General features: G+C 38.9%; 1 protein-coding gene across 1 annotated transcript in view; it reads right to left on the bottom strand.

Moving 5' to 3' along the window:
* Nucleotides 1-15,559, bottom strand: part of LOC121525132 (ephrin type-A receptor 5) — a 79,931-nt gene that overhangs the window by 31,871 nt on the left and 32,501 nt on the right. The window contains exons 4-6 of the mRNA XM_041810945.1: nt 14,770-14,925; nt 14,238-14,576; nt 676-800 (exon numbers count right to left, since the gene is read on the bottom strand). Of these exons, the coding sequence (XP_041666879.1) occupies nt 676-800; nt 14,238-14,576; nt 14,770-14,925 (620 nt within the window). The remainder of the gene's footprint in view (nt 1-675; nt 801-14,237; nt 14,577-14,769; nt 14,926-15,559) is intronic.

The raw sequence follows: 15,559 nt of genomic DNA, 5'->3' as shown, positions 1-15,559 counted from the left end.
AAATATTAATGTGCTTTACTATTTTTTTTCAGTTTTTTTGTAAATCAGTAGATTTAAAAATTCATGGATAACAATAATAATTATATTTTAGCATTAAAAATATCATTTTGGTTAAAGAGCTTCTACATATTGGTGTATTAACCATTGCAGAAACATAAAAAATCATTCTGGTAATTACCAATGCTGTTAATTTAGGGCAGCTGTGGCATAAATACATATTGGTGTATTAACCATTGCAGAATCGTTTTATAAAAAATGATTTTGGTATTTACCAGTGCTGTTAATTTAGGGCAGCTGTGGCATAAACCTTACTTTGGGTGGTGGTCTAATAAATTTGTTAAGCACTGTATATATAGCACATAATGAAATTGTCTTAGGCTTGTGCTATGGGCCCTGATCACTGACTTTTTTAAACTATTAAGATGTTTTAGTAGCAGACTTAAAATGTTATTCAACAAAGAAACTTCATGGACATAAAGTATGGTACAATGACTCAAATTACAAAACATACATGAAAAAAATATCCCTTATAGGCACTTATAAAAGCTTACATACAATAAAAAAAATCTTCCCAAATTTTGTTGCCTAAATAATGATAGTTGCTTTACATAAACTTTGAAAATGAAAATAATGACAGTGTATGCTAATTCAGAAAACAAGTAACAGATGTATCACCTTTTCAAAAAACTTAATCTCATACTCCAGGATGATGCCGTTGGGCCGATCAGGTTCTGCCCAAGAAATGGCGATGCTGCTCTTCTCTGTATGGCCTTGTCTCACCATGCTAACTGGGGAAGGGGCTGCACAAAGAAAGGTAAAACAAATGTAACAGTGAAGAACATTACCCAGCTTTTGTTTTAAAAAAAAACAGCATGCTGCGGCATGGCCTTAAACAGGCAGTTCACGCTGAAAAAACCTCCAATGTTACAGAATCAAAACAGTTCTGCAAAGAAGAGTGGTTCAAAATTCTACCAGTTCCTAACCAGTTATCGCAAATGCTTGCTTGCAGTTGTTGCTGCCAAGGGTGGCACAACCAGTTATTGGTTAAGGAGGCAATTACTTTTTCACATAGGGCCAGGTAGTATGGATGGCTTTTGTCCCTTACTAAATGAAATCATCATTTGCAAACTGCATTTTGCATTTACTCTGGCATATATCTTAATATATCTATATATAAGTAGCACAAAAAGTAGGGAAATTTGTGTTTGGTTATTTCTTTCTTGTAACAATGCTTGGCAATAATCCGTTGGCATTGGCAGAGAAGACTTAGACACATGGACACAACCCACATACTCAGCTCTGCTGCTCATCCCACAAATGCATGTTCCATACAAATGTGGCACCATTTAAAAGGGGAAAAACAGGCTTTCCAATGTTATAGGATTTATTGCCAAGAAAGAGGAATTGTTACTACAAAGTTTAAAAGTACACCTGTGTCCAATTTAACAATCCATTCATATCTTGCTAGTCAATAAATGCTGTCAAAGGAGAAAATCACCAACTGATTTAATCTTACAGAGAAACTTCTGAGTACTGCCTAAGGGTAAGTAAACAAAAAACTATAAGCTTTATATAGGGATAGGTACCGAATTCGGTACTTTCCTAGGTACCAGCCGAATTCCATCGGTACTCCCTAGTACCGATTCACGTAAAATCAAACAGTACCATGTTTTGGTACCTAAACGCATCATTGTGACTGCAAGAGAGTGGAAGAGTAGTCAATCTTCCAGTAGCAGTTTACTAAATCAACAAAACAAGCGTGGCTGATAGGAAGTGGTCGAAGGTAGCGCTCCACTTTTCAAAATACAATACAGACTACGCTACAATATTTGTAACGTGAAGTTCAAGGTTTACCATGGCAAAACTTCTGATCTGAGGAAGCAGTGTGATGATTGATGACTCAGATCAACTCCTGCTGTTTCTGATTTCAAACATCTGCAATACTGTCTTAGAATAAAACACTTCCTAGTTTAACTATGTGCCATATTTTGACAACACACTGTTTAGTTATTGTTCTTTTCCACTCACATGTTTTTTTGTTTTTTTTTTGGGAGATTCTGTAACTATGGGAGTCAAGTGATTTTGGATCAATAGACTGCTGTAATGTGAACTGTTGGCCCATCTCTCGGGGGGACAATTGAAGAGTCTCTGACACATAAAGAGCTTTTAACCAGGCAAAATGCTCCCTAAGGCAGCAACATCTTGAGAGTGTGTGCATGCGTGTGTGTGATGCTAACCACCGTTAAGGTTTCAATGGCCTCAGCAGAAGTCCACAAGGAATAAATCATTGCTTACAAACACAGGAACTGTATCCTGAATGGATGGTTGCACTCAAGTGTTATCTGCCACATCTTAAAAGCCTGAAACCAGAAACCAAATCACACACACCCAATGCCTTAATGCTACCAACGCTGGGATGTGAAGATGAGAGAGATTCTTTTTCTAGCAGCTTGTAACAGTAACAGTACTCCAAAATCTAAGTTTAAATCCTCCCAAAATAGGTGCAGTTTGCTTTGCTTTAAGCCAAGCATACACTGCACGATATCAAAGCCGACTCTATGACAGTCGTGGCAGAATGTCAACTCATACTGTGCGACTGAATCGCTTACGATGAACGACCTGAGTGCTCACACTGTACACGTGAAGTTGGGATGGACTGTTACAAAAATCTGTAGAGGCTCCTTTGAAAAAGTCTCACACACTGAGGATGAAGTGTTTTCAGTCATATCCTTACTCTCTCTCTTGTTATGTCTCTCTCTATCCCACACACATAAACAGCATCAGCATCCATGTCAGCTGCAGGTCCGCAGTTAGGAATATTTCCTGCTAGACATCCGATCCGACAGAAAGTTGGTGTAACTTCTAAGTGAGCTGTGCAACTCAAAATTTGTGGCTCAGTCGGATAAAATTCACAGTGTATGCCCGGCTTTAACATTAACGTGAACAGGTTTAATAAGATAATGAAATTGATTGGTTAACTACACTTGTCAGGCAAAATACAAATGCATTTTTTCCTGAAAATTGTTATTGTAAATTACTAAATTATTTCAGCTATAGTCGATTACAGGCTATTACAGTACAAAAGGTTGAATTTATTACAGCACAAAATCCTGAAGAAATGGGTTGACACTTGTTCCAGTGCTTGGACCAATGCTTTAGGAATTTATTTTTTCAATTGTACTTTTTTCTCTTTATCCTTCTAATATACCTTAATGATTAGACTATATATACTTGCATATTTGGATGCATCACGTCTTTGTACAAAATTTACAAAACAAACAGAAAGGTTTAAACAAAGTTAAAGAAAAATTTAAAGAAAGAAAAGTAAAAACAAGATGGCAGATGGAAGAAAAGCAAACGTGGACAAAACTAGAAAATGAGAAATAATTTATGCAAGACAGAGGTAATATAATAGGAGACAGGACTTCAGTAACACTTTCATCTTAACAACAGGGAAGATGGTGGAATCACACTTCCAAGTTTAAATATTTCCAGTGTGTGTTACATCTCCTAATGAGCAACACCAATATGTAAACATGGAACATAAGTGAATATGCATTGGAATCCAGCCTCAGGCTTTGAAACATTTAATTTATGAAAAAGGTTTTCAAGCCATTCACTGGACAAGGCCCTCATGTGTAACAACTGGAGCCTCAGATAACAGTAATGCTATTAAAGTGCAGAACACAAGCCTCTCAGACCTTTATCACTCTGAAGAATCACCAAAATCAATACAGACATTTAACCATCTGGTTTGTTATCCTTTAACTACTCTAAGTGAATAAGAAGAAGGGAGATCTAGAGCCAAAAAGAAAGGCATATAATTTTACCCTTTTCATGACAGTGACAACAGCGCTCTGAGCAGATGAATGCTGCTTGCTGTATACTAGGTTACACTAAGTTTATTGAGTGATGATGATTTTTTAAATTCTTTCAGACAAAATGAATCAAATTATACACCCTATAGAATGTCAAAGAAATCAACTTGTCTTTTTTCTTCAAGTCTATAAAAATCAAGAAACAAAAACATCATCGACATCACTTTTTGGTTTAAACACCAGCTTTCACTCTGAGAACCTGGTGTGCATGCCGACAGGCATGTTGGTATTTGCATGGCAAATTTAAGTATTTATTCTTTAATGGACTGAACTCCAGTCATCCCTTAAACTTCTGTCCTTTCCTTGTGCCACTAAACAAACAAAACACACTATTACTGTTATCTAAATTACGTTGTTAGGAGATTGAAGTTAAATTAAAGTTAAAAGTTCCGTATGAATAAGGGTCTGTGTCCAGAGCTGGCTTTTTAGCGCTGGCAGTGCCTTTAACTTTATTTTCATAAGCACATCTCACCAGTGTTCCTTGTTGCAACATTACAGAGATAGTTTGGTAGAATCTGTAATAGTTTTTAAAAACAGCTTTATGTGCTTCATATCTCTGTATTTCAAGGAAACATCACACAGAAAATGTGATGACAATGAGAGGAAATCTTGTCCTGACACATGTAGCAGATGCAGACTGGAAAAAATTACCCTCAAAAAGACGAAAAAAGATTGATTTCTCTTCGGCTGTTGTCAAAAGTCCCGCCTCTTATTGATTTTGAATGGCAAGTGAGGGTGAAGTGACACTGACAAGTGCAGTGCTGTTCCAAAAGTTGAAATGTTTTGAACGGAGAGTGCTCTGAGCAAAGCAACAAAACCAGCTGACGTTGAGGGTGTTTTTTTCTGCCCAGAGCACTAAAAACTTACAATGCTGGACTACACTGGTTTTGAATTTAAAAAAAAAAAAAGAAAAAAAACCTTCCCAGTGCAAAAAAGCTAGCTATGGACACAGGCTGTAAAAATACATAAAGTGAGCCAGCAGCTCAAATTTTTCAGTAAATCATGACAACACGTGGAGTCAAGGAGTCAAAGAAAATAGATTTTCTGACACTAAAACTGAAGTGCTTGTGAATAAAAAGGAAGTTAAACAACATTCAACTTTGTTAGTTTTCTACTCGAGGAAGGGTCACAACAAGAGAAAAAAAAAATACCGACAATACATTGTGCATTTTTGCTTATAGAACCTGCACCTATTTCTTTACATAACCTGCAGCATCTTACTGCACATGTCTATTGATCAGAGTCTTCTCAGGCAAAAGAGGCAGCTCTGCCTCTTTTTGTAGACTACGTTTTTAGACCAGTCCAACTTATTATCCAGGTGTACACCTAAATATTTATGCAATGTCACTACCTCAATGTCCACGCCACAAGTGTTCACTGGTTGAAAAGGGAGTTTGGATCTGTGGAAATCTATGATCATTTACTTTGTCTTTGAGGTGTTGAGTAGGAGACAGTTTTTGTGACTCCGGTCACTGAAGGCACTTATAAGATCCCTGTATTCGGCTTCTTGTCCATTTCTGATACATGCCACGATAGCAGTGTCATCAGAGTATTTCTGGATCTGGCAGGACTCAGTGCTGTATTTGAAGTCTGATGTATACAGTGTGAACAGGAATGGAGCCAGGACTGTCCCTTGTGGAGCCCCTGTACTGCTCATTAATGTCCCAGAAACACAGTTCTCCAGCCTGACAAACTGTCGCCTTCCTGTCAGGTAATCTGTGATCTAAGAAACACAGGAAAGATCCACTCCCATCTCCGTGAGCTTGTCTTTGAGTATGGTGGGTTGGATGGAGTTAAATGCATTTAAAAAATCAAAGAACATGATTCTCACATAAACGCCAGGTTCCTCCAGATGAGATAGGGCATGGTGAAGCATGTAGAGGATGGCATCATCCACTCCAATGTGTTCTTTGTATGCAAACTGCAGGGAATCCAGTTTGTCTTTGACCTCAAGCCTCAGTGGGCGTAGAATCAGCCGCTCTAGAGTTTTCATGATATGTAAAGTAAGGGCAATTGGTCTGTAGTCATTTAGTTCAGCTGGACATCCTATTTTTGGTACTGGTACAATACAGGATGTTCTCCTGTACCCTCCCCAGCTGTAGACTCAGGTTGAAGATCCTGTGGAGGTTGACATAGTTGCGCAGCACAGTCTTTAAGCAGCCTTGGACACACACCATCTGGGCCAGCTGCCTTCCCAGAGCAAAGTCTCCCAAGCTCCAACCTCACCCCTGTCTCTGTGACAGAGAAGGGTACAGGTGCTAGAAGTGAAGTGGCTGCAGGAGTGGGGACATGTGTAGGAGAAGGAGAAGGAGGAACTGCAGTGGAGATTTCCATATGTTGACGAGAAGAAGGAGGAGCAGCAGTGAAAGTAGGTGTGTCTACAGTGTCAAATCTGTTGAAGAACAGGTTGAGTTCATCAGCTCTTTCCACATCACCCACTATTGGCTGTCTTTTCTTTTTATTGTTGTGTCCAGAGATGGTACTGATTTCTCTCCACACTGTGTTGAAGATTACTCTCCATCTTCTTTTTGTATTCCAGCTTTGCCATCTTCAGTCTCCTCTTCAACACATGTTCAACTCTCAACTCTCTCTTCAACTCTCTAAAAGCTTTCTTTTTCTGTTTGAGGATTGCCTTTATGTCGCTTGTGATCCAGGGTTTGTTATTGGGGAAAGAGCGAACAGTCTTTGTAGGTATAACTGTGTCTCTACAGAAGTTGATGTACTCAGTAAAACAATCAACCTGTCTGTCAATGTTCATACTGTCCTCATCTGTTTCCAGCAGCACATTCCAGTCTGTTGATTCAAAGCAGTCCCTTAGAGCTTCACTAGCTTGAGGAGTCCATCTTCTCAACTATGACTGAGTATGAGAATATACTGTATTATGACTGAGTGATTTCTGACTTTTTTGCATATTTATCACACTTAGATGTTATGGATCATCAAACCAATTTGTAAATTTCACAAAGACAACCCAAGTAAATAAAAAAATGCAGTGTCTGAATGACTATTTAATTTTTTAAGGGAGGGGGTCAAACCTATCTGGTCCTATGTGAAAAAGTAATTGCCCACCTTGTTAAGTCATGAGTTAACTTTGATTGACCACAGTTTTTGGAAAGCTGAGTTCAATTTCACTGGCCACATCCAGGCCTGATTATCGCCAGATTTGTTGAATCAAGAAATTACTTAAATATAAGCTGTCAGACAAGGTGAAGTAGGCTACAAGATCTCAAAAAGAAATGCATCATGCCATGATCCAAAGACATTCAAGAACAAATAAGAAACAAAGTGATTGAAATCTATCAGTCTAGATAAGGTTGCAAAGACATTTCCGAGGCTTTGGGACCCCGAACCACAGTCAGAGCCATTATTCACAAATGGAGAAAAGCTGGAACAGTGGTGAACCTTCCCAGGAGAGGTCAGCCAACCAAAATAACTCCAAAAGTGTAACGCTGACTCATCCAGGAGGTCACAAAAGAACGACATCCAAAGACCTGAAGGCCTCACTGGTCTCAGTTAAGGTCAGAGTTCATGACTCAACCATAAAAAGACACTGGGCAAAAACGGCATCCCTGGAGAATTTAAGGTCCAAAACCACCGCTGACAAAAAAGAACACAAATGCTTGTCTCACATTTGCCACAAAATACATCTTGATGATCCCCAAGACTCAATATTCTGTGGACTGACGAGACAAAAGTTGAACTTTTTGGAAGGTGTGCGGCCCGTTACATCTGGCATAAAAATAACAGCATTTGATAAAAAGAACATCATGCCAACATTCAAACATGGTGGAGGCAGTGTGATGGTCTGGGGCTGCTTTGCTGCTTCAGGACCTGGACCACTTGCTGTGATTGTAGGAACAATACAAGAAAATCCTGAAGGCCAACATCTGGCCATCAGTTCGTGCCCTCAAGCTCAAGCACTCTTGGGTTATGCCGCTGGACAATGACCCGAAATGCACCAGCAAGTCCACCTCTGAATGGCTCAAAAAAAAAAAAAAAAAAAAAAAATCAAGGGTTTGGCGTGGCCAAGTCAAAGTCTGGACTTAAATCCTATTGAGATGCTGTGGTGTGACCTTAAATGCTGGAAAACCTTCCAGTATGGCTAAATTAAAACAATTCTGTGAAGAAGAGTGGGCCAAAATTCCTCCACAGTGATGCGAAAGACTCATCACCAGTTATCACAAATGCTTGATTTTGGTTATTGCTGGTGGCACAACCGGTTATTAGGCCTAGGGGGGGCAATTGCTTTTCACACAGTGCCAGATAGGTCTGTATTTAACATTAATAAATGAGAGCATAACAGGAGTGCAAAGTGAATATCTTGTGTTAACAACATGATCAGTTGGTAAAAAAAAAGAAAACGTTTCAAGTTACTAAAGTATGGAGGAGTATTAGGGCCACTGAAAAAAAATTTTGAGACAATTTTTTTTTTTTTCACTTGTGAGAAAAAAGTCAGAATTCTAAGATTAAAGTCAGAATTCTGAGAAAAAAGTCAGAATTCTGGGATTAAAGTCAGAATTCTGAGAAAAAAGTCAGAATTCTGAGATTAAAGTCAGAATTCTGAGAAAAAAGTCAGAAGTCTGAGATTAAAGTCAGAATTCTGACAAAAGTCAGAATTCTGAGAAAAAAGTCAGAAGTCTGACATTAAAGTCAGAATTCTGAGAAAAGTCAGAATTCTGAGAAAAAAGTCAGAAGTCTGAGATTAAAGTCAGAATTCTGAGAAAAGTCAGAATTCTGAGAAAAAATTCAGAATTTTGAGACTAAAGTCAGAATTCTGAGAAAAAAGTCAGTATTCTGAGTTTATTGTCAGAATTCTGAAAAAAATTGAAACTTTTTTTTCACTTGAAGAATTAAGTCAGAATTCTGACTTTTTTCTCAGAAATCTGACTTTTTCTCAGAATTCTGACCTTATTCTGAGAATTCTGACTTTATTGTCAGAATTCTGACCTTTTTCCTCAGAATTCTGACTTTATTCTCAGAATTCTGACTTTTTTTCTCACAAGTGAAAAAAAAAATATTCGTCTCAAATTTTATTTTCAGTGGCCCTAATACTCTTCTGTACTCAAGACACCTGTGCAGCATTACATAACACTTTGCCTGGGTTGTGCAACAGGGCCCTCAGGTTTAATGGGTTTCAATGACTTTTCAGGATTAAGTCTGGGTAGTGTTTATTTATGTAATAACTTTAAAACAGTTTCTACAAGAACATATTTAAGATTGCTGGTGACCCACCTTGCAAACCAGCATCAAAGCACTGCAAACATAAGACTTAGCATTGGCATCTTAGCATTTTTGAAATTTGGGGATGCCCTCCCTGTTCTCTGCTACTCATTCTTCTTAGAAACTAACTCTTGTAATAATGGGTGTGGTTTTCTTCTCACAACCACCTCATCATAACTCTTCCACAGTTTTTCCTCTCCAACACAACCTGTACCCTGTTGTTTTCTCCCTAGTTTTTTTTTTTACACCTCCTTCCTGCCTTCACTTCTCCTCATCATGTGAACCAACACTTTATAATTCAGCAGGGCTTCACAGAGGCACTGTGAAATCACCCATTTCATGGATTCCTTATCGAATGTGACACTTCCCACACATCAAATGACAGATTCTCTGACTTTTTTTTTTTTTACTATTGCTCTGTCTGCCTGAGTCCCCCTCACCTCTGTTTCTCAGAACCTCTGTCTCAGCAGTTTTTTAATCTATACCCAAAAAAAGCAAATAATAAAAAAACTATATGGCACAAGAACACACAAAAACAGACTTACACTGCTGCTGATTAATCTCTTATTGGGTAATTACACTTGAATATGGAGCGAGGCAGGATCAGAGTAATTTAAACTGTTTATTAAAAATCATCACAATCATATCTGGATAATTACAATGATTAGTATTAAGACTTTGGGAAATGACTTGACACAAAAATGTCTGGAGACCAAGTCTGCAGTGAAAAGAGTGCACCATTACATCACTGTTTATGTTAGGTGCACCCTTTTCACAGCAGCAGGTGTAAAAGAACTTACAGCAGCAGTTATAGAAGAAGAGATAAGTTTAAAATGTCTATAAACATTAATGTCGGGACACTATTAAAAAGTTGTTACACTTTAATTACATTAGCAGCCACGGAACGTGTTGGAGGAGTGAACACCTCAAAACTAGATAAGAAACAAAGACACAAGACTGTGCCTCAAATCAAGGAAATTTAAACAACTTCGACCAGTTGCTACTTGGATCAGCCATTAGTTATGTCATGATTTTGGAGGCTTAGAGAAGTAAAGCCTTCTGGGATGATGACATCTTAGCTAGTTATGAAACAGATTGAATTTATCCTTTTTTTTGTTTTTTTTTACTAATTTGAAGAAAGCACAAGATACTTATAATGCCTCTGTGACCCCTAAAAATACAAGACAGTGAAGATATATCTTAAAATTTCATGGACTGTATTCATGAAGTTTATATTTCATATTGAGCAACTTTTAAAGAAGTTAAAGTTTTGACTGGGCTTTAAATTCAGAAATAAGTTCAGAAAAGGCTTGTTGTGGCAACTTTTCTGCCTTTGATTGATTACAGTGATGTTCTATACATGCATGTATCTTATCAATGGCTTAAATCTTTGGATACTGTGTACCATGCGGCACTGAGGTTTATAACTAATTTTAAGTCCTTAACTCATCATTGTATTCTGTATGATCGAATTGGTTGGCCTTCTTTGATCACATGTGGGCTAAATCATTGGCATAAGGCTTCACTACACCTGTTTCTATCAAACTTGTGTGATTTTATTCACGTGAAAAGTTCTGGAAGCTTCAGTCTTTGCTCTGTGACTCATTCACAAAATGTACTTTTGCTATCTGTGCCCAAGGTCTATCTTGAAATGGGTAAAAAGGGTTTCAGGCTACTCCAGCAGCCTGGAATCTTCTGCAGGAAAATGTATGTCTTGGGGAGCTGGCCTCTTTAAGTTGTTTTAAAAGTAGATTGAAGGCATTGGAGAGAGATGCATCAGGTTGTAGATGTTTTGACTGATGACACTCTTATCTGTAATTCTAGATTGGTTGATCTGTGTTTTGTGGTGTTTTTAAGTTTAATGATTCATGTCTGCAACTCTTAATTGTTAAACTGCCTGTCTTGGCCAGGACACTCCTGTAAATGGGATGAGAATGAGGCAGTAGCTACAGGCAGGGTTTAGTTGTATTGAAAGCCTGTAACAGTAGTGACTGGTATGGCAATTTTAATGAATTTAGCTGTAGTTTCACAGCATTGGGAGCATGGCTCCAGTAATGTTTAGCAACTGTAACCGCCACTGTGGCAAGTTCACTCTGGAGCTGCATATTCTTACTACTGCATATGCTTCATCGCTCTGATTGGCTGGTAATGAATGAGATAGAACGTTCTTCCAATCACCTCAAGCATGTTTTTCAAAAGTTCTGCCCTTCCCTGATACTTTCAGTGGATGGTTGAACAGACAGATGTGAGACAAATCTCATGCAACTGATATGTAAATCAGTCTATCTGGCATGTCAGGAAGTTGACCCTTAGGACCCTAAAGGGTAGGACCCTAAAGGGGCCTACCAGCTCTCTTCCCATGACTCCCGACCAAAACATTACTCCTCTCTTAATCCGATGAATTTGTCCATCAGAAACCTTCCTCATTATGCCTTTATCTGCACGAACCCGTCTGTGCTCAGCCACAAATTTCTTCACAGTACAATGATCACGATTAAATTTTCATGAGATTTCTAATGTTTTCATTCCTTGTCCAAGGCATTACACTATTTGACACTTTTCGGCAGCAGAGACATCCTTTTTCTTTCTCATATTGCTTGAAACCTGTGGCCTACTTAATAATGTAGAACAGGGCATTTTGAGGTGTTTAATATATATATATATATATATATATATATATATATATATATATATATATATGTATCATTATGAAGTTTGTTCAAAAACATTTGAATTATGCTCCAATGGCTGAGGACTTGAAAAATATTCTGTTATTTGCATTAATATTTAGGAAAATAAGAGAAAAATATCATTTGTATAATAATGTGGAATATAGTGTAAAGATTCACACTCAGGTAACTTCAGTAATTGCTGAGGGCAATCTAGTTTTTGCCGTCCACCTAGATCATACACACATTTTCAAGCAAACAGCATAAAAGAGGATATCAGATGTATTTGATTGGTCTTATTAATTTTTTCTGTCACAAGTCAAGCCCTTTCAACTGCAATAACTTTTATGAAAGCTGCAGTGTAAATAAAGTGTAGGTGTCCTGAGTTTATTTGATTATTGTACTCAAACAACAACCTTGTACTTGTTGTACTTCAATGCTAGCCAGCACCACATTCATGCCAGACAGTGGTACATTTTATCACCCTTGGACCCTGTCATCCATGTGTAATCTAGCAAAATCGGGTGACTGGCTGAATTTAATCCAGCTACAACTCCAATACAGCAAATGTGAGTTGTGTAGTATGCTGTAATCCACTCAAACTGCTGACAGCCACAGTGACAACACAGTTAGAGGGCCGTCAGTACTCTCAACTGTCAGACAGTCTGCCTCCTTCTCAGTCTGCCATTCTTTCTCTTCTTCACAAATACTGTAATCAACCCTCTATAACTGTGGCAGCATTGGCTTCATGGTAGTGCTGGTTGTCCACTATTACAAGTTGAGAAGCTTGATTGCTGTTCCCTCAGTTATGTTGAGTTTTCCTTTGGCATGAGACTTAACCTCAGGTTGGATGGACATAGTCTTTTGCTGTTTTATAATGAGTTGCTGCTTACATTAGTAAGATCTGCAGACTCCAACCATCACTTCCAGACCCTGTGGCAGAAACTCTCATTCACGCCTCAATAACCTTCCGCTTGGACTACTGCAATGGAGTCCTGCCTGGGGTACCCAGCAAAAACCTGGACAGGCTCTAGTTTGTCCAGATCTCTGCTGCTAGAGTTCTCACCCGCACTAGAACCTGGCAGCAGATCACCCTGACCCTCGTCCACCTTCACTGGCTCCCTATCAGGTCCTGCATCAACTACAAAATCCTCCTCCTCTCGTTCAAATCTCTCCATGCCCTGGCTCCTCAATACCTCTCTGATCTCCTCTATCCATATACACCATCTCGCAACCTTTGGTCTTCAGACACTGGCCTACTTTCCATACCCATAAACAAACTCCGAACCTATGGAGACAGAGCCTTCAGTACTGCAGCCCCCACTCCCTGGAACACTCTGCCTGCAGACATCTGTAGCACTCCATCTTTGGACATTTTCAAAAAATGTCTTAAGCACCACCTGTTCATCACAGCCTTCAGTCTTCACTAAACCACCCCTTACACTCATCCTATTCCTCATATAGTCTGTCCATGTTTTATATGTTCTTGTAAAGTGTCCTTGGGTTCCTTAAAAGGCGCTATTTAAATTCAAGATATTATTATTATTATTATTAGATTCTGATGGGCAGGTTTGTAACACGTATGGCAGTGTCTTCCAGTCGTGCATATGTGTGTGTGTGTGTGTGTGAGTGTGAGAATTGGTGAATGTGGCAGGACTGTACTGCATGTTAAGATACGATGTTTAATATCTGTTTAAGAGAAAGACAACAAAGACCGATGGCTATGGGGAGAAGTTAGGTTCTTTCATTGCCCACTTTTGTTGACATTCTTTTGTTCAGTCACTGTGCTGCTCACCTTCTTTTTGGTTCAGTCACCAAGAGCTTCCTTAGCTTACTTTTTATTCTAAACAAAAACATGATAGTAGCAGCTAAAAGTGCAAAACATTCTTCCAGCTGCAGTTTTTCATTTGTGAATTGACTGACAAAAATACTTCCCAGCCTGAAATTAATTTTTGTTATCAGCCTTATTCATCATTGTTGATAGACATGCAGAGTAACACCTGCTACCACACAAGAAACAGCCCACAAATCAAGCGCTTTCATTATGTAACTGATTTTGATGAAATGCCTTTCTAATTGAGGACACCACGCTGCCTTTTCATTGACAAATCTGGAAGCAAAAGCAAAAAATCATGCCACTATACAATGCTTTCTTATTCACTGCAGGGATGGTTAATGAGGGAAAATTAACACAGTGACAGATTTGCTGGACAAATACTGTGATAATTTGATCATTTGGTGTTATTGTTTTAAAACCTCCTTTAGTTTATCACACATGGTCTGTGACAGTTTCAATAACAACCTAAAAGCTTTATCTAAGTGGAGATTATTTACAATGGGAAATCTAAATTAAGACTGAATACTAATAAAACAGGCTGCTGTGGTACTGATTTAAGAAGGGTGGGGGGCTGTGATTGGGAAAAGAATAAAGTACTGACAGTTGTAATATATTGTTTCTTGTGCTACATACCTGCCTGATTGGTGGTCACATTAAGTGACACATATTGCTTTGCATGATCTTTGGCCAGTTCTGAGACACCGTTGATAGCCTCAAGCAGAAAGCTGTAGTTAGTGTGTGATTGCAGGTCAGCAACCATCACAGAGGTGTTTGACAGGCCAACATGGCGTGGCAAAAAGCGTACGTTTGGTCCACATTCTTCCAAGCCCCTTCCATCTGGTAAGACCCGCCTGCACAGGATGTTGTAGCGAACATCTTTTCTGCCGCCTGTTTCCATTGGGACAGACCACTCAAGAAAGACACTGGTCTCATTGACATTGGAGATGGCATTGCGAGGAGCAGAGGGTGGACCTAAGGGACATAGGAAAGATTCAGAAGTATGAAAGGATCTAGTGTTACCACACAACAGCATCTTAAGCAAAAGGTTAACAACTGACTTCTAAAATCTGATGTCATTATAGGGCCATTGGTTATCAAATGCTGCGCATGGATTGGTAAAATCCAAAATTATCAGTAATTGCATATAAGAGTGTATTATCCTCACGTGTGCAGGCCATATTTGGAGGGTCTGAGTCAATCTTGTAGTATCCATCCTCACAACTGCAGGAGGTAGCTCCAGTTTGCCTGGCGACACTGTGGGGTGGACATTTACTGCAGCCTGAAGACTCCAGCAGTGAACGGTAAAACCCTATTTTGCAGACTGAAAAATGAGCAGGAGGGAGGGGAGATGTCGTGAGGTGTTTGAGGATAAATAAAGAGAGGAAGATAAAAGTTGACATACCAACAGAGAAGGAATGGGGTTCGGGGGGGGGGGGGGGGGGGGTCAAATCAGAACGGTTCTTAGTTCCTTTGATAAAAAGGAGGTCAATATCAAAACAGTAGCATCATTTCCCTTGGTGGCTGAGGCTGTTTGAAACATACTCAAAGATTTAACCATTGTTGCTTAATTCAAATGAAAGAGGAATTCAAGACTTCATACCTATTTTACTGTACTGTTTTCATTCTGAACCTTGTGAAGCCACATGCTATGACAGTCTGTGTTTTAAACTCAGTCAAAAGGCTGATTTTAAGCCTATTGTTGGGTTTCCCTCCCTTGTCATATTCAGAATTTGAGTCCATGATTTATGATCAGCCCCATATTAAGAATTTGCTTTGCACAATTCTGCATCCTCACACCCCCAGATGTGAGACATACCGACAAAGCAACCAACAGCAGAACAGACATAATCTCTTTTTCCTCCCACAAACAAACACAGTCAGACAGTTGATCTATCTGGGGCAGGTAGACACCAGGGTGACATACTCAGAATGATAACATGCAAGACTACTGCAAC

This window comes from Cheilinus undulatus, linkage group 17 (genome assembly GCF_018320785.1).
Source record: "Cheilinus undulatus linkage group 17, ASM1832078v1, whole genome shotgun sequence".
Lineage (NCBI taxonomy): Eukaryota > Metazoa > Chordata > Actinopteri > Labriformes > Labridae > Cheilinus > Cheilinus undulatus.
Note: the sequence above shows the minus strand (reverse complement) of the source record. Positions and strands in the feature narration are given on the sequence as shown.